The sequence below is a fragment of the Impatiens glandulifera genome, chromosome 2, assembly GCF_907164915.1.
Source record: "Impatiens glandulifera chromosome 2, dImpGla2.1, whole genome shotgun sequence".
Lineage (NCBI taxonomy): Eukaryota > Viridiplantae > Streptophyta > Magnoliopsida > Ericales > Balsaminaceae > Impatiens > Impatiens glandulifera.
This window is the reverse complement of record NC_061863.1, coordinates 57,660,540-57,677,700: the sequence shown is the minus strand read 5'-3', so window position 1 is coordinate 57,677,700 and position 17,161 is coordinate 57,660,540. Positions and strand designations below refer to the sequence as shown.

The 17,161-nt window shown below is 33.0% G+C and overlaps 3 protein-coding genes across 5 annotated transcripts; 2 read left to right on the top strand and 1 right to left on the bottom strand.

Moving 5' to 3' along the window:
* The first annotated feature begins 1,096 nt into the window (after positions 1–1,096).
* LOC124926400 (protein ADP-ribosyltransferase PARP3) lies at positions 1,097–4,817 on the top strand. The gene is made up of 14 exons (XM_047466621.1): positions 1,097–1,555; positions 1,633–1,746; positions 1,824–1,951; positions 2,025–2,333; positions 2,419–2,656; positions 2,739–2,866; positions 2,966–3,042; positions 3,113–3,273; positions 3,342–3,551; positions 3,630–3,732; positions 3,810–3,892; positions 3,972–4,121; positions 4,189–4,371; positions 4,461–4,817. The coding sequence occupies exons 1-14, from the start codon at positions 1,142–1,144 to the stop codon at positions 4,545–4,547; spliced, it is 2,385 nt and encodes a 794-aa protein (XP_047322577.1). The 5' UTR covers positions 1,097–1,141; the 3' UTR covers positions 4,548–4,817.
* Positions 4,818–4,914: 97 nt separating this feature from the next.
* Positions 4,915–6,682, bottom strand: LOC124926402 (beta-1,6-galactosyltransferase GALT29A-like). Its single transcript, XM_047466626.1, has one exon. It carries the CDS (start codon positions 6,337–6,339, stop codon positions 5,161–5,163), a length of 1,179 nt encoding a protein of 392 aa, XP_047322582.1. The 5' UTR covers positions 6,340–6,682; the 3' UTR covers positions 4,915–5,160.
* A 6,061-nt stretch (positions 6,683–12,743) lies between these two features.
* LOC124926401 (protein SUPPRESSOR OF K(+) TRANSPORT GROWTH DEFECT 1) lies at positions 12,744–16,917 on the top strand. 3 transcript variants are annotated; one of them, XM_047466622.1, is made up of 8 exons: positions 12,754–13,401; positions 13,562–13,667; positions 15,036–15,234; positions 15,752–15,820; positions 15,899–15,973; positions 16,090–16,188; positions 16,302–16,457; positions 16,530–16,917. In XM_047466622.1, exons 1-8 carry the CDS (start codon positions 12,927–12,929, stop codon positions 16,653–16,655), a joined length of 1,305 nt encoding a protein of 434 aa, XP_047322578.1. In that variant the 5' UTR covers positions 12,754–12,926; the 3' UTR covers positions 16,656–16,917. The 3 variants fall into 3 exon arrangements, with proteins under 3 accessions (XP_047322581.1, XP_047322579.1, XP_047322578.1); XM_047466625.1 differs by lacking the exons at positions 15,752–15,820; positions 15,899–15,973; positions 16,090–16,188; positions 16,302–16,457; positions 16,530–16,917 and having other exon boundaries at positions 12,744–13,401; positions 15,005–15,212; XM_047466623.1 differs by lacking the exons at positions 15,752–15,820; positions 15,899–15,973; positions 16,090–16,188; positions 16,302–16,457; positions 16,530–16,917 and having other exon boundaries at positions 12,745–13,401; positions 15,013–15,228.
* Positions 16,918–17,161: the final 244 nt, after the last annotated feature.

Here is a 17,161-nt window from a genome sequence, read left to right as displayed (position 1 = left end):
ATTACAATATTCCTCAACTTAATGAACCGTTTTGGCATATTCCAATGATTCTTTGATTTCTTTTGTTAATGAGAATAATTTTTGTTGTTCATTCTTTTTTTTTAGAGAAAATAAATTAACTGTTATCTTTGCAAGCTCTTTGTTTTAATATATCTCCTTCACTGTCCTTCAAATTGTTGAAATTAATTTCATCCAAAAGTATTAATATGTTTATTAGACCAAAACTAACTCAATTGTGTTGAAGAGCAACATTATTTATTTATTAGGAAATAAACATACTCATTTTATTTAACTTTTAAGGTCGGGTTAAGACTTAAGCGTGTTAACCAAAACTAAAATTCATTGCATCCCTCCTCATTTATTATTAAATTAATTTAATATTTATTTTATTTTATATTAATTCATTAAGTCTTTGAAAAAAAAAAAAAAAAACTTCTCCGACAAACTGAGAAGAAGACCTTAAATATGGAGTGAGGGAATATCCATATTAAAAAAAAGTCATTTTTTTAAAAATAAAAATAGTATGAGATTGTAGGACGGTATTTAAATAATACAAGGAGATGGAGGTTCCCAATCCCTATAATTACAGATGTCAAGCAATGGAGCATGTATCCAGGTTAGGTAGCCATGTGGCGAGAAACCAAGCCCTTTGTTACACATGTTGCTTCCTCACTTAGACACCTGATGTTCATCATCCCCAAACATGTTGCAACTCTCTATCTGTCTTCTTTCTTTATCAGACACACAGACAAGACAGACAGAACTACAACTACAACTAGAACTCCCCATCATATCTGTCTTTATAAAAGCAAGGAGGTGTAAACTAGTGTGTTCTTCTTCTTCTTCTCCAATCTGAGAGCTCAAAGAAGATTACAGTTCCAAATTTGGAAGGCAAGGATCATGAAGGTAATCAATCACTACTCCTAAACCCTAAAAACCATTAACCATGCATGCAAATCAATTGATCTTTTTCCCTAAAGTAACAGGGACATACATGCAAGATAGATAGATTTGTTATTATTATTAATCAATTCATTCTGAATCTGTTGGTGAAACTTATAAGGTGCATGAAACAAGAGGTCATGCTCACCATCCCCATTCATCCGGAGGAGGTGGTGGTGGTGGAGAGGAAGAGAAAATAATGACAAGGAAACAGAAAGCAGATCAGAGCAAGGCCCAAGAAGATGAGCAGACCTCCAAGAAATCCAAGTCCGAAGTTAACGATGTTGCAGCCGAGTTTGACAACTTCTGTAAAGCAACCATGGAGCATCTCACCATCAACCAGATGCGCGAAATCCTCGAATCCAACGGCCTAGATGCCTCTGTAGACGAAGACGACTTCGTTGTTCCCTGTTGTCAAGATATGATGTTCTTCGGGGCGTTGGATAACTGTTTTATCTGCGGTGGCAGAATCAAGTGCAACAACTCTGGCACATATACCTGTGAAGGAAGTTACAGTGAATGGTCTAGCTGTGTTTTCACTTCCAAAAACCCGCTCAGGAAAGAGGATCCAATCAAACTTCCAGAATCTGTTCAGAATTCGCCTGTTTCTGATGTAACCAACCCATTTCTTCTTTTTTGCACATCATCACATGCTTACTTTGTCTCTCACCCTGTTAATTTGGGTTGCAGTTAATAAAGAGTCTGCAACTGGACCCAAAGAAAAGGCCTAAGAGGGAAGGTGGCACGGATAAACCATTTTCCGGAATCTTGATTTCTCTGTCCGGACGTCTCTCTCGAACACATGTAAACAAATCTCTTCTCTTTCTTCTTAATAATTCCTCCAACTCAAACTCAAACTCAAACCATTTGTTCTTTGTCAGGGCTACTGGAAATCGAAGATAGAGAGACATGGAGGAAAGGTTACCAATTCTGTAATTGGTGCAACATGTCTGGTGGTGCCACCAACAGAACGTGAACGTGGGGGCTCATCCAAATTAGCAGAAGCATTGTGAGTCAAGAACATTTGAACTCAATCGATTTAAGAATAAATCATTGATTCTTTGTCATTTTTTCCTTGTTAGGGAACGGGGTATTCCAGTAGTAAGGGAAGCATGGCTTCTTGATAGCATCGAGAAACAGGAATCGCAGCCTCTCGATGCCTACGATGTAGCTAGCGATCTCACAGTAGAAGGAAGAGGAATCCCTTTGGACAAGATGGACTCGACCCAGGAGGCGCTGGAGACGCTTGTAGCTGAAATCAAGCTGTATGGGAAGAGGGGAGTTCACAAAGATTCTATGCTTCAGGAGAAAGGGGGTGTGATCTTTGAGAAAGACGGCATACTCTATAACTGTGCCTTTGCTCTATTCGACTTTGCACCAAGAGTGAATGAGTACTCACTTTTGTAACTGCATGATTAATTTTCAATTTGTCTGAACGATCGTTCTGATACACTGTTTGCTGTTTTATCATGGCAGCCTTTGTGTGATGCAGCTGATAATGGTGCCAAACGAGGGATTACATCTGTACTTCAAGAAAGGAAGAATTGGTGATGATGCCATGGCAGAGGAGAGAGTTGAACAGTGGGAGAATTTGGGGGATGCTATCGAAGAGTTTGTCAGGCTTTTCCAAGAGTTAACTGGGAATGAGTTTGAGCCGTGGGAGAAGGAAAAGAAGTTTCAGAAGAAACATTATAAATTCTACCCACTAGACATGGTTAGTCAATTTTCTCACATTTCTCCAATTTACTAGCCTGACTTGGATATTTATGGGCGTCCATCTGTTCGTCCTATATTAGGCAGATGGAATCGATGTGAGACATGGCGGTTTAGGTCTTCGACAGATGGGAATTGCTGTTGTTCACAGCAAGCTGGATCCTGTGGCAGCTAATTTCATGAAAATTCTTTGTAGTCAAGAGATATACAGGTCATTCATTATCTTCCATACTAATCTAAATGAATTTTTCTTTAAGGCTATGTTTTGTTTGGTTCCTGGGATGTTCCTTTAAAAGGATTTCTACTACAGGTATGCTCTGATGGAGTCAGGCTTAGACCTTCCTGACCTTCCAGTGGGGATGCTTTCAGATATTCATTTGAAAAGATGTAATCTTTCTCCTTCCCCTTTTCCATTTTCCTCCAAACATGCTCAACCCGACTCGTTTGTTCCTTTCAGGTGAAGAGATACTTGTAGATTTCGCTCATACATTGGCATCATCCAAGGAGACAGGTCAGAACTTGGCCGCCTTGTGGGCGGATATCAGCTGTAAATGGTTTACTCTACTGCCTTCCACAAGGCCTCTGATCTTCAGAGATTTCCACGACGTAGCAGAGCATGTAAGAGATAACAAATTGAAATCCAAGATCCTATTTACATTGTACTGAGCCGATTTATTTACACATAGGCTGCATCTGCGCTGGAGATGGTAAGGGATATTACGGTGGCATCCCATCTCGTGGGTGACATGACAGGTTCTACACTTGATGATCCCTTGTTCGATAGGTATAAGAAACTAGGATGTTCGATCACTTCCTTAGAGAAGGACTCCGATGACTATAAGATGATAGTGAAATATTTGGAGACGACATATGAACCCTTCAAAGTTGGAGATGTTGTAAGATTCCGGCTGAACTTATTATTATTAGTCCTTGCTGTAGTCGAATTCTTTTGACTGAGTTGTTTTGTTGGGCAGAGTTATGGGGCGTCTGTTGTGAACATATTGGCTGTTGACCCGAGTGCTTGCCTTTCTTATGACGAGATGAAGAATCTTCCTAACAAGTACTTACTGTGGTGTGGTAAGGCTTCTTAAATTTGTTTGTTTTGATGTCACCCCTTTCAAGCTGTGACTTAAATAGTTGATCTTTTGCTTCAGGTACTAGGAGCTCCAATCTCGTAAGGCATTTGCAGAAAGGGTTCCATCCTTCAATTTGCTGTCTTCCTCAACCAGGTTACATGGTAAGCACAATTATCTTAAATGAATTTGAATTATCAGAGTTTCCTCGTATGATTTTCATAGTTGAGCTTTTGTTTGCAGTTTGGGAGGTCGATTGTTTGCTCTGATGCTTCAGCAGAGGCGGCTAAATATGGGTTCACTGCTGTTGATAGGCCAGAAGGGTTCTTGGTTTTGGCTGTTGCTTCTCTAGGAGATGAGATAACAGAATATGGCTCCATTCCGGGGTTGGAGGTAAGAAAAGAAGGATGCGCATGGTCAAATGAAAATAGATTAGTTTATGACTTAAATACTTAAACAGGAGGTAGAGACACTAGAAGAGAAGAAGATGGGAGTGTTGGGATTAGGCAGAAAGAAAACAGAGGAATCTGAACATTTTATATGGAAAGACGACATAAAAGTTCCTTGCGGTCGTTTAGTGCCTTCCGAGCACAAAGACAGCCCTCTCGAGTACAACGAGTTTTCTGTATATGATCCAAAGCAGGTGATACACTTGGATGGAGGACTGTTATTATTAGCCATAGTGTTGTTTGGCATTATTTGTTGTTACCTTATTTCTCTTGATGTTGACAGGCAAGGATCTGTTTCTTGGTGGAAGTTAAGTATGAGGAGCAGAATGTAGTTTATGAAGATCAAGATCCTACTTCTGATCCTTTGTGAACAATATGCTGATGTGGTTTGGGGGTGGAAGATGATGAGCAGCGTGTTTTTCTGCCGCTCTTTTGTATCAAAGGAATCTTTTGTTTTCCTTAAAGGCTTTGTTTGGTTTGCTACTTTGCTGCATGTACTATGGATGATAGCTTTTGTACATGCAGTGTAGTTTTATGTGTTGTTTCTTTTGATGAACTGTATGCAACATAAGATAAACTATAACTATATATGTATGTTTGTTCATTATCATTGATCTTAAGAAAACTCAATCATAGATAAGACACCCATGTGTTCTCTTCTATGTTGTTCTACAGAATTTAGGTTCATAAGATACTATTCAACACACCTTACAATACACAGATGGAGTCAGAGTTTGGATTAACAAAAGTGTAAATTTCATTGATTGCTGACAAAAGTGTTACTGTGATGAATCTTTGCCATCATTTCTGGATCGAATACATGGAGTGATGGGTCACCATTCAATAATGCAAATCCCTATTCCGTCTGTTACGGATACTACTAACAATTGAAACAGACAAATTTCTTCTATTTTAACCAAATCTACCAAATGAATACTACATAGAAATACCTGGAAAAGAAAGGGCGAGAGAGATGGGAGAGATCACTGGTGAAAGACAACGGATGGAAACTTGAAATTGGGTGAGATGAATGGAATTACCTGGGGTTTCTCTGCAAGATCGCGATAGAAGTCATACTCCGCTGCATAATCGTGTAAATGAAGTTCTGATTTTTGGTTGGTGTGGTAATGATGTTTAGCAGATGGCAGTTTTCCAAATCCGAATATGCTAACCTTATCGCAGATCCCCAAAGCCATCATAACAGCTTGCATTCCTGAAGAGTAATGGAAGAGGGAACCATCATGAGCAGATCCCCATTCTTCTATTGGCTTCTTCGTCTCCTCCACCTCCACGAATCTTTTCAACGAGTAATACTTGATTATCCGAGCACACATCATGTCAAACCGTAGATCTGTGATAATCAGTGGGCCTTTATGCGATGAATTACAGGTCGTGTAATCCATGAAATGAATAGGCTGACAAATATACATAACGATCGGGACAGTCGCTCCATAAGGATGGCAGAAACAACCTTCCCTTCGAGCACAAAGATGCAATATGTTGCTGTTAATAAAGGAAATGGTAGTTTTTGATCCCACGTTTCTTTCGTACCCGTTCGTTCTAGCGTTGTTCAGCCGAATCACAGCTTCATGGCTATCAATTAATGCTCCATTCTCGCTGTTCAACAGAATGCCACTATTACCTATTACGGCGCAAGTAGAGTACCGTTCATTGGAAAGCGAGACTCCATTATGCCGGTCAATTGGAACTTTAATCATCTGGACCAAATCAGAAAGTACCTCAGCTTGAAACCGCTTGTTCCGCCACCATTTTTGCAAGTGCTTCCGAAATTCCAGCCAAAGCCTGTAAAACTGCGGCGACCTGAGCAAAGTCGGAATTCCTCTCGAAGACCTCGCCGGAATATTAAGTCTTCTATAGCTTCCCGTCGAAGAGAGAAAAGATCGATGCGTCGCGTGATTCCGGAAATTACCTTCTAATAGCCGGTCAACTTCTTGGTTCAGTTTCTCCTCACCTAACTCCACCGACGCAAATCTCAAGAGCGTCTGATTGAATACCGGCGGCGGATGATTGTCAACTGAAGTAATGCCTTGATCGAAACGAATCAGGCCGAATCGTCGCCGGACTGCAACTCGGCCGGTGAGAGTGACAGCAATTGCCAATAGGAGGAGAATACTAAAGAGCGGCCTCACCGACCGCTTCATCGGTTCTATTGACAGGCAGATCAAGCGCCGGCGACGCTAAATCTCCTGGCGGTAAGCCAGAGATTCAATATGTGGTGGTTTTGACTGGAATGGCAGAAGTTTTTCAGTCTTCCTCCTCCTCCTCATTAACTCATATTTAAGAAAGAAGGAAACACACACTGTCACTGCAGTTCACTATATACCGACGGAGACGGTTATGTACATGCCGGCGTCGACGGCGACGGCACCGGAAAGCGCTGGTGAAGCTGTAGACAATGGAGAGAGAAAGAGTGTGGGCACGAAGCTGAACTGCAGCCCGGTCATTATTATGATGATGAAAGGAAGTTACTTTTTAGCTTTTATTTTTTTGCTAAATAAGGAAAAAAGGAAGGTTAAATCTCATTTGTTGAACCTCTGGTTTAGGAATCTCAACTATAGCTTCACTTTAATGGCTAAAGACTATATTAGCCTTTAAACTTACAACTCTATAATACCCTTTTAAGTCTACTTATTATTATTATTATTATTATTATTAATATTAAAAGTTTTCCTCCCATCTCAGTTTAAAATATTTTAAGTAAAAATTTAATCACATATTTTAAAAATAGAAATGATGATTATAAAATAACACTCTTCAATGAAATAAAAAAGATATATATTCACATGCATAAAAAACTGTTTATAAATGTTAAAGACAGATGTGATCTGGAATAAATATAATGCTTATAATTGTAGTGGGTTGACTCACCAACTAGTAAACGACGCAACATTATTAATTTAGCGGTATATTCAATTCTTAATAATGATTTTATTTTAGGTATTCAATTCTTATTGAATTAGTTTTAGCTACAAGTAAATAAGCACATATAAAATTAAACAAGATAATTTTGTATATTTACTTTTATAAAATTAATAATATTATTTTATTTCAACAAACTCCATTTTATTTAAATAATTTTATTCTGCATGAATAAAAAGGTTTTATTTAAAGTTTAACTTGAGTTCAAAAAAATTAAATAAATTTTATTCATTTTCTAAAAAACAACAAAGAGAATATATGAAATACATGATACATCAAATAAATATATGCAAGCATTTAAATCTCGTGCTCCAACAGTATATACATACAAATAGTTCATTTTGTTTACCAAATTATATATATTTTTTTTTCAAATAACTTATGTTACTATTAAATTTAATTTTTAATTTTACGAGATTGTCATAACACCACATTCATATTTTTTTTATTTAAGTTATTTTTAGTAAAAATCAAATATATTTTATTTAATATTGAGTTAGGCGATATATTAAAATTTATGTTATTTCTAACTAATCCTACATCAAAGAACAATTATTTGAATAAAAAAAACATAAGTGGAGAAAATTTTATTTACATTTTGTTTGCTAATAAGTGATAAAAAGTCAGAAGCAATAGATATGCGTAGGTTTGTAAAGATTATTATTATTATATATAATAATAGTATAGAATATCATTTCTCTATTATACATATAGGGATGAATATAGGTCTGTAATATGTAGTAGAATAGATTGCCAAAAATAACGGCTAACAATAATGTCCTATTTATTTACTAGGCATCCACAATATAAAAGCGCGCCAAGAGACGCACAAATCGAGGGACAACTAAATAAGTTACTTTTTTTATGCCTGGTCTGGTTTGGTTAGATTTTCGTGTTCATTTTCTAAAAAAATTAATAAAAAGTATAAACATATTTATTACAATACTATTATTTATTTTGAACAGAGAGTATCATGACCCACTACTACCCAACCTTCACTCACTTCAGCGTTTAAGAGAATCCAATCATAATATTAATTTATTTCATTATGAAATTAATAATATAATAGTGTATTTATATATAATTAATTATTTTATTTATCTCAAATAGTGTAATTTAATGATCAAATTTTAGTATTAAAGATTAAATATTATAAGTACTCATTCTTTTTTATTAAAAATATTTTAAATTGAAATAATCTTCGTAAAATTAAATCATCAAATTATTACTACTCATTAAGAGCTAATTGAGATTTCCGAACATTATTTTTTAACTTTACTATTCGAAATTCTTTATTAGTAGTTTGGAATGCAGTTAACTTATTATTTACGTGACATTAATAAATAAAAAATTAATTAATTAAATACCGAATTTCAATGGATCGAAAATTTTAACAACATAATTTTAGAGCATCGTTAGTCAAAATAAATATTTAATTAATAATAAATACAATAATAACCATCAAATCTTTAATGATCATAGTTATGGTCGTCTGTCTAATGCGTATAATTCATAATGTTATTATTATGAGACAGATCCTAAATCTGAGTTAGATGTGCTTAAAAAAATGGGGTAAACTTAAAAAAGTAAGAGTAAAATTTTGATAAAATAAATGGATAAAGGTAAGTTGTGCCATTTTCTAATAATTAGAGACATAAATATTAAATTAAATTGAAATATACATATATAAAGTAAAGTCACATTTTTAACGTAAAAATAAAAATAAAAAAATATAAAAAATCGGGGTGAAATTCAGCTCACCAAACACCTACATAGATTTTTATGAGATTGTTTCATAAAACTGATGGAATCAATCGTAGAGTTAATAGTTTTTTTTAAAATCTAATAGCTTTTATCTGTTCTTGTTATTTTTAATATTAATGGACAATTTAAAATATATATATATATATATATAAAATAAAATAAATGATGCTTTGCATTTAGACATTTTGAATCATATTTAAACATGTAATTTAAATTCTTATTAAAATGCTTAAATTAAAATGAGATTTTTATCAAATGAAATGGATTGTATTATGTTTGAAAATAAAAATATAATAGTACAAATCAAATTTATTAGTCATTTATTTTTCATGACCAACTTATAATTAGTTACTTCACGCCAAAATTAAATTCATATTGAATGAACAAATCATGTATAAAATGCGTGCTCAATAAGAAATTATACCTTTACATTGTTGCTGGCTAAAATTATTTGTGAGATGAAGTACAAGCCTCATCGTCATAATCTTCCAAATTATAAGGGATTGTTTGATATATATACAGAAGTTTCGATAATTTCATACATATGTTTGATAATAAAAAAAATGACTTATTTTAAATAACTAATATTATTAGTATTTGATACTTTAAAAATGTTACAAATATAAAGTAATGAATATTTTGATTTTTTAGTTAATATTTTTACTATTTATTTTAAACATGGTGATTTCATTCAAAATCAAGTTTAATACAAACGTTACAACAAATAAGATACAATTAACTACAAATAATATAAATTATCAAAGAAAAAAGTTGAATAAATTTATCCTCAAAACGTCCAAAATGTTCATCCACCTTAGAGGCAATAATAAAATGAGCTTCTGGTTAAAAATTGTGTGGCTAAGTTCATCGTAAAAATATGTTTGATTAAAAAAACACTTACTGAATATAAAAGGGTTTACCCAGGTAAAATAATTAAAATATATTTATTTTTAATATTCTAAATTTTAAAAAATAAATAGTTTAAATGAAATATATATAAGTATAAATAACGTGTTGAAAGGAGAAGTACTATCAAACAAACTTGTCTTAATTGTTACACTTTAATTTAATATGTATATTTTACAAAATTTTATTGATCGGATAAGATCATCCCTAAGCGTGATTTTTCTTTTCTTCATTTTAATAATTGATTGTTGGCATGTCCACAAAATCTATTGATTTTCAATTCATTAAATATGTTTGAAAGAGACTGATACTCTCATTTTATTATCTGTAACAAAAAATAATAATAAAATTCAATCAAACCATTTTTTTAAAAAGAAATTATTGAGTATAAAGAGGAATAGATAAAGTTTTTATTATATTTATTTAATTTTATTTTATTATTTCTTCTAACTATCGGAAACAAGATTAGATATTCATAATCTCGTTAAGCAGTTTATTGGCAACATTTTTCTATTTGATTTTTTTTTTTAATTATTTGTTTTAATATAGGAAGATAATATAATCCCACATTTTGTCTCTTAGACACAGTTAAACTAATTGATCTTTAAAATTATCAATATTTTTTTTTAATTTTTTTGAATACTAATTTTTTATTTGTTCAAACATCTAAATTTAATTTGTTTAATTAAATTGTAATAATTTTTAAGTTAGCCATATATTGTTAAATAAAAATATGATGTCCAAATTAAAAAAATAGATTATATTTTAGTTTAATTATATAATTAATTAAATAATATGTGATTTAATCTCATGTATATAAATTAAGCTCATCAGTCATCACGATGATAAACATTTAAATTTGTGCAAATTTTGAGATAGCTAACAATAATAAATATTTGATAGAGATGAATGTAAATTGGTCTGGGTATCTTATAACAAATAATATATATATATATATATATATATATATATATATATATATATATATATATTTGTGTAACATATTATAAAAAATAAATTATTTAGGTTTCATATTTAATACATCAATCATCATATGCTTCCTGTAAGTGGGTAAGTGATTATAAATCAATTAATGCGTTACTTTGGTCATTTAGTTAGGTCAGGAATGTGACCTGACGCCTAGAAATTTTGTTTTGCAATAAATATATATAACCAATTCTAAATAGTTAATTAAAATTATATTTAATCTCATATTTAATTAAATTAAAAATAAATCGCAATTCCTTTTCTATAACTTAACTTAAAAAAACAAATATAATTAAAATCTTAGATAATTTTTTATTATTTATTTAATGACATCTTTCTTTTTACAGTTAAGAAACAAAATAAACATATACTTCTTTATTTGTCTTTATTTAAATTATTATTGGGCATGGATAGATTCAGCTTATTAAAATAAGTTCAATCAAACTAAATATTATTTTATCATCAATTATATATTTTAAATCTTTAATTAATATACTAAAATAATATATATTTTAAATTATATTATATTATTTTATTTATATATTAATATTATTGAAGTATTTTTACAAAAAAAAATTATTATTTCCTTAAAAACATAACTCAATCGGACTCTAATTTAACATTAAACAATTAAAACCTAAACCATATAACCAATCAAACAAAATTAATCGTTTCAATTGGAAACTTAAAAAAATCGACTCAACTAAAATGTTTGTACATATTAAATTGGTGTTAAAAGAAAAATTATATTATTATAAACAATCATTTTTTTTTTCTGAGATTCTACATTTTTTTTTCAAATGAACCCTTACGTAGGCTTAACCTTTTTCATAAAAAGATTGATTGGAGCACGACGGACGTAACCCATCACCATTTTTTTTATAAAGTACAGATGTGACCTGCTCTCTTATGTTATTTATTTATTTTTATTTAGTTTAATATTTACCTCTCTTATTCGTACAAAATGGGTAGAACCTAGGTTTATCTCCTTGATAAACTAGTTTTATCAAAGTTATGCGGTGGTAATCGAATTAAATTGTCCTGTTTGAGAATTCTTTTACCTAATTTGACTGATAGTTAATCGGGACGAGACGAGGATGGTAGTTGGGTCAGGGACGGATCTATGTAGGAGCTCGGGTCCATCCCGATTTATTTATTTATTTAATTTTAAATTTGACTATAACCACTAATTTCTTAATTTTTTTTAATATACTTTAATGTTTTTTTAATTTAATTATTAAAAAAATACTAAAACTTACTATTATCCACTAATTTTATTCAAAAAAATTTCGTTATTATTTTAAGTCAACTCCAACCATAATTCCTGAGTCCGTCCCTGATTTGGGTCCCTCAGACTTGCTCCGATTTTACCTCAAATTCTGTTCCGAACACTATAAACACAATTAAATATATATAAATTACAAATAAATTTATTAATTAATTATATTTTTAAAAATTTTTAAGTTTAATTATCTATACAAATATAAATTCTTAATATTTATAATATATATTAAATAAAAAAATTCGTTTATATAATTTTATTATATATAACATTTTCTTAAAAAAAATGGTCGGTATATCGTGAGAATTTCCTGAAAACGAACGAAATAATAATGGTACTAAAAAATCTTCGAAGTAAAACAGAACGGGGAATGATAAATACATTCTTTCCCGTCTATTGCCATCCTTAGATAAACTCGATAAAGTCGTTATATTAATAATTCTTCATTTATATTTTTAAGCTCACTTCAACATTTTCTAATCTGACCTCCTAGTCAAATTCCTGGATTCTTTTGAACATGTGCAGTTAATTGATGGTTGCATCTTGATATTTTTCCAGAAGTTTAGTTCTTGTTTGCTATTTATTAATGTATATGGGGTTAATTCATACATGTACATAACTTCAGGGTTCAATATTTTGTTTTAAATTTGCTTTCCGTACGCGCCTTGACCCCCAATTCCCTCTTTCACCGTAAATTTCTGTGATGAAATAAATATCTTCGTCGTCGCCGATCAAACGCCGATCATCTTAAACAAAGTAGGGTTTGATAATAAGGATCAAGAGTGTCAAATCTCAGTAATTCTGATCCTAGGTCTTCCGTTTTCTTCAATTCCTCGAATAATAATTATATGAGCTTACCGATTGTGAAAGATGTATAGCAATTTCAAGGAGCAAGCAATCGAGTACGTGAAGCAGGCTGTACACGAAGATAATGAAGGAAACTATGCGAAGGCGTTTCCGCTCTATATGAATGCATTGGAGTACTTCAAGACACACTTGAAGTATGAGAAAAACCCTAAGATCAAGGAGGCAATCACGCAAAAGTTCACCGAGTATCTGCGTCGAGCGGAGGAGATCAGGTCCGTGCTCGACGAAGGTGGATCAGGTCCTGCTTCCAACGGAGATGCTGCCTTGGCTACTCGTACAAAGGCCAAACCTAAGGATGGGGGAGAAGCCGGGGAGGGGGAGGATACTGAGAAGGCGAAGCTTAGGTCTGGATTGAACTCTGCTATAATTAGGGAGAAACCGAATGTGAAGTGGAATGATGTTGCTGGGCTTGAAAGCGCAAAACAGGCATTGCAGGAGGCAGTTATTCTTCCTGTGAAGTTTCCTCAATTTTTTGTTGGTTGGTTTCTTTTCTTTTGACTACATCATTTGATCGATTTATGTTTTTCTGGTTGAACTGTATTAGTAAGATTTTGTGCAACAGGGGATTGTTATAGAAGATTTATCTGAAGTTCTAGATTGGTTGCTTATAATAATGTGGTTCCTTTATGCTCTTTAAGGTAAGAGACGGCCGTGGAAAGCATTCCTTTTATATGGTCCACCTGGAACAGGGAAGTCTTACTTAGCTAAAGCTGTTGCAACTGAAGCTGATTCTACCTTTTTCAGGTGAGTTTTCAGCTACCAAGTCTTGTTATTTGTTTTCTTACATGAGATTCTATCTTCCTTTGCTTCCTTTGGTTCTTCTGATTACTTACATCCACTCTTGCATATCTTAATTAGTTGATACTTTTCATAATATGTTCGAAAACACCACCCAGTGTCACATTGACAAAGATGTAGATACCATTTTGTTCCAATTATTTTTTCAATTAGTTCAGGTGCATCTTCAAATTACAATCTTAGTAGATATTGAACTGAAGACATACCATCTTGTCATGCCCAAGAAATAGTAGGGATGTCATCTTCTTCAATAATGATATAGAACAAGATTATCACTTTGATATATATACAAATCACAACCCACCAGGTAACTCAAGTGGAAAGAGTATTACTTAAGAGAAAATAACTCATGTTTGATTCTCACTTAGAACATCTTTATTTAAGTGGGGACCATGACGGCGGGGGTTGTGCTAACCTCCTTCTGAGGATAAACCTCAGCCGCAAAAGAGAAAAAGGGAATAAACCCTGGTCGCAAAAAACTAAAATTAAAGGATACACAAAACACTTTAAATACAAGAAATAAGTAGGTAGTGTATTGTGAGAGGAACACAACTAGATTGAGCAAGTATCTTCTCTCTCTCTTTTTTTTCTTCTGAGAAACGAGTGCTTGTAATTAATGAATTGTTGCAAAGTTTTCAATTGGACCCAATATTGAACAAGTTTCTTAGCAATGTTGAACAATTTTTTTGACAACACCTTAGAATGAAAAGCATTTTTTGCTTTCTTCATTTGTCAAACTACAGTTTTGGTTGGAGGGGGCAGGAAGGGGTATCGGGTTTTGGTGATAAGATCAATGGATATTTTGTGGTGGGACAGTGTCATTTATTGGGGTAGCCACATGGGTCTATGTAGATGACCCCATCCTCCCTTTCTCAAAGCTAAAGGAAAAAAGTCCATGGTTCTAATTCTTCAGCTAAAAGTGGAAAAAGTCCATAGGCCTCACACCTATACTATGGGCCTATTTGGAAATAATTTTTGTTTCCAGATTTGAATCTAGATCAGATGTGAAACCACCAATAGTTTATGAATGTGTGTCGTCTGACTACATTATGTTTCCAAACTCGGATCTCATCTGGATACACTTTCAGACTAGATATTTGAAAAAAACAGTGTTTCCAAATGGGGCCACTTCCTTATGAATCTGCTAAGCCTAGCAGTTAGAACTAAGTATTAAATACTCTGCATCTGATTGTACCATTGAAAAAAAGTAGGAATAATGTTTATTTTCTATGTTCCTTTCTAATTTCTGTTAATTCTTCATGCTGGGACCTTATTCCAACAAGTTGGCAAGTGCCATCTGCTTCTTTTATGCAGCATTTCCTCTTCAGACCTCGTTTCAAAGTGGATGGGTGAAAGTGAAAAACTAGTTTCAAACCTTTTCCAAATGGCTCGTGAAAGTGCTCCTTCCATCATCTTTGTTGATGAAATTGATTCCCTATGTGGTCAACGTGGAGAAGGGAATGAGAGTGAAGCTTCTAGACGTATCAAAACTGAGCTTCTTGTGCAGATGCAGGTACTTCATTAATTGTTTTTGAAGGAAAGTACTTAATTAAATTAAAGTTGTGTTCTCCTGTTTAAACCTTCATGTGAAGGTTCTCCATTTGTACTTGTCATGCTATTCATCTTTGTATCTTTCCAACTTTTAGTAAAAAGATAAGAAAATGAATCACATGATGGACATCTTTTTCAATTCATCTCTGTTGTTTAGTAGTGGAAACAAATAAGTAGTCCATTTCATTGAATTTAAGGCCTTATTTGAGATTAATTTCAAATAATCCACTATCCAGTCAACACATCTACCTACATTCAAATCAACCAAAATATCCTCAATATTTTAAAGTTACTTTTTCATTATATATTTATACCCCTAATGTCTTCTTACCCGAATAACCCGATTTTCAATAACTTACATGAATGATGAAACAAGGTTATTCAAATAAGCCTAAGATCAAACAAGGTCCAGGTCAAAGAGAACCTTATTTATGAAGGTGGATGTTTAGATGGCCTAAGGTTTCTCTGATACTTTTCAGGGTGTAGGACATAATGATGATAAAGTTCTTGTTCTTGCAGCAACCAATACTCCATATGCTTTGGATCAGGTGGGTGCATCTTTAACTTAGTTTATAATCTGGGAAAACTGGACCTGTCGTTGATGTCCTAACTAATAATTGTTTCAGGCCATCCGTCGACGATTTGACAAGCGTATATACATTCCTCTACCAGATTTGAAGGCACGGCAGCACATGTTCAAAGTATATACAAATATCACTTCAACTTTTGTTCTCCCTTTTCACATTCTCTATTAAAATATGCAATGCTGAGAAATCGACCGAACCTTGTATCCTTGAATTTGCTTGACTATGTGCAGGTTCATCTGGGAGATACTCCTCATAACTTGACTGAAAGCGATTATGAGAACTTGGCTCGCAAATCCGAAGGATATTCTGGCTCAGATATTTCTGTCTGTGTAAGTGTGTGACAGTTCTTTATTCAAATTTCTCAAGAAAATACCTTCCCCTATATCATCCTCTCAACTGCACTAACTAATATTCGTTACATATTTTTGGATGCACTCATCAGGTGAAAGACGTGCTATTTGAGCCTGTACGTAAAACCCAAGATGCGATGTATTTCATAAAGACTCCTGAAGATCTCTGGATGCCTTGTGGGCCAAAACAACGGGGTTCTATTCAAACAACCATGCAGGATCTGGCTGCAAAAGGGCTCGCTTCAAAGGTAACCCTGTTTAATATCATTTGGCTGTATAATAACTGAAATTATTGACATAATTTGTTTGTATCTGTTAAGATCAATCCGCCGCCCATCTCTAGAACAGATTTTGACAAGGTGTTGGCCAGACAAAGGCCAACTGTGAGCAAAAAGGACCTTGAAGTGCATGAAAAATTCACAAAGGAGTTTGGAGAAGACGGTTGATGAAATTTTTATATAGGCATCAGAGAATGAACTGAAGATGTAAATTAAACCTATCTATCCACATTTATAATTATTATTAAGATTATTATTATTATATAGCTTTCTTGAATTTTGAGGAGGCTTGGTGATAATACAATGTTTATTTTGTATGGGGTGTTGATTTTTTTTTTTTTGTATATTTGATTCCCTGAGATACACTGATACTCATTGATTACTAATTGCAATGAATGAAGTTGTAAGATATTTTTTTTTTCCAGTTGGAGTTTTGAATGAATTGGAAAGAAATATCCTTTCTTTTGTGATCTATTAGCAATGAATTTGAAGACCATTGGTGATATTGCTCTCAAAAGTACCATATAAATATGTTTGAAGAGTTAAAAGGCTTCATCTCAATTCAAGGTTAATATTAAGCCTTGTGTGGCAAATTCTTTTAAATATATTGCCTCATTTGGTGGTGTAATTTAAGCCTATGTTTTGTAATTGAGTTGAACACTTTGATTCTTATC

What these genes read in the sequence shown, in the direction of transcription:
- LOC124926400 (XM_047466621.1), top strand. Translation starts at nt 1,142, where the DNA reads ATGACAAGGAAACAGAAAGCAGATCAGAGCAAGGCCCAAGAAGATGAG. An exon ending in AGATATTCATTTGAAAAGAT is followed by an intron (nt 3,043 to 3,112) that starts GTAATCTTTCTC and finishes TGTTCCTTTCAG; the next exon opens with GTGAAGAGATACTTGTAGAT. An exon ending in GCTCCATTCCGGGGTTGGAG is followed by an intron (nt 4,122 to 4,188) that starts GTAAGAAAAGAA and finishes ATACTTAAACAG; the next exon opens with GAGGTAGAGACACTAGAAGA.
- LOC124926402 (XM_047466626.1), bottom strand. Translation starts at nt 6,339, where the DNA reads ATGAAGCGGTCGGTGAGGCCGCTCTTTAGTATTCTCCTCCTATTGGCA.
- LOC124926401 (XM_047466622.1), top strand. Translation starts at nt 12,927, where the DNA reads ATGTATAGCAATTTCAAGGAGCAAGCAATCGAGTACGTGAAGCAGGCT. An exon ending in GTTTCCTCAATTTTTTGTTG is followed by an intron (nt 13,402 to 13,561) that starts GTTGGTTTCTTT and finishes ATGCTCTTTAAG; the next exon opens with GTAAGAGACGGCCGTGGAAA. An exon ending in CACGGCAGCACATGTTCAAA is followed by an intron (nt 15,974 to 16,089) that starts GTATATACAAAT and finishes GACTATGTGCAG; the next exon opens with GTTCATCTGGGAGATACTCC.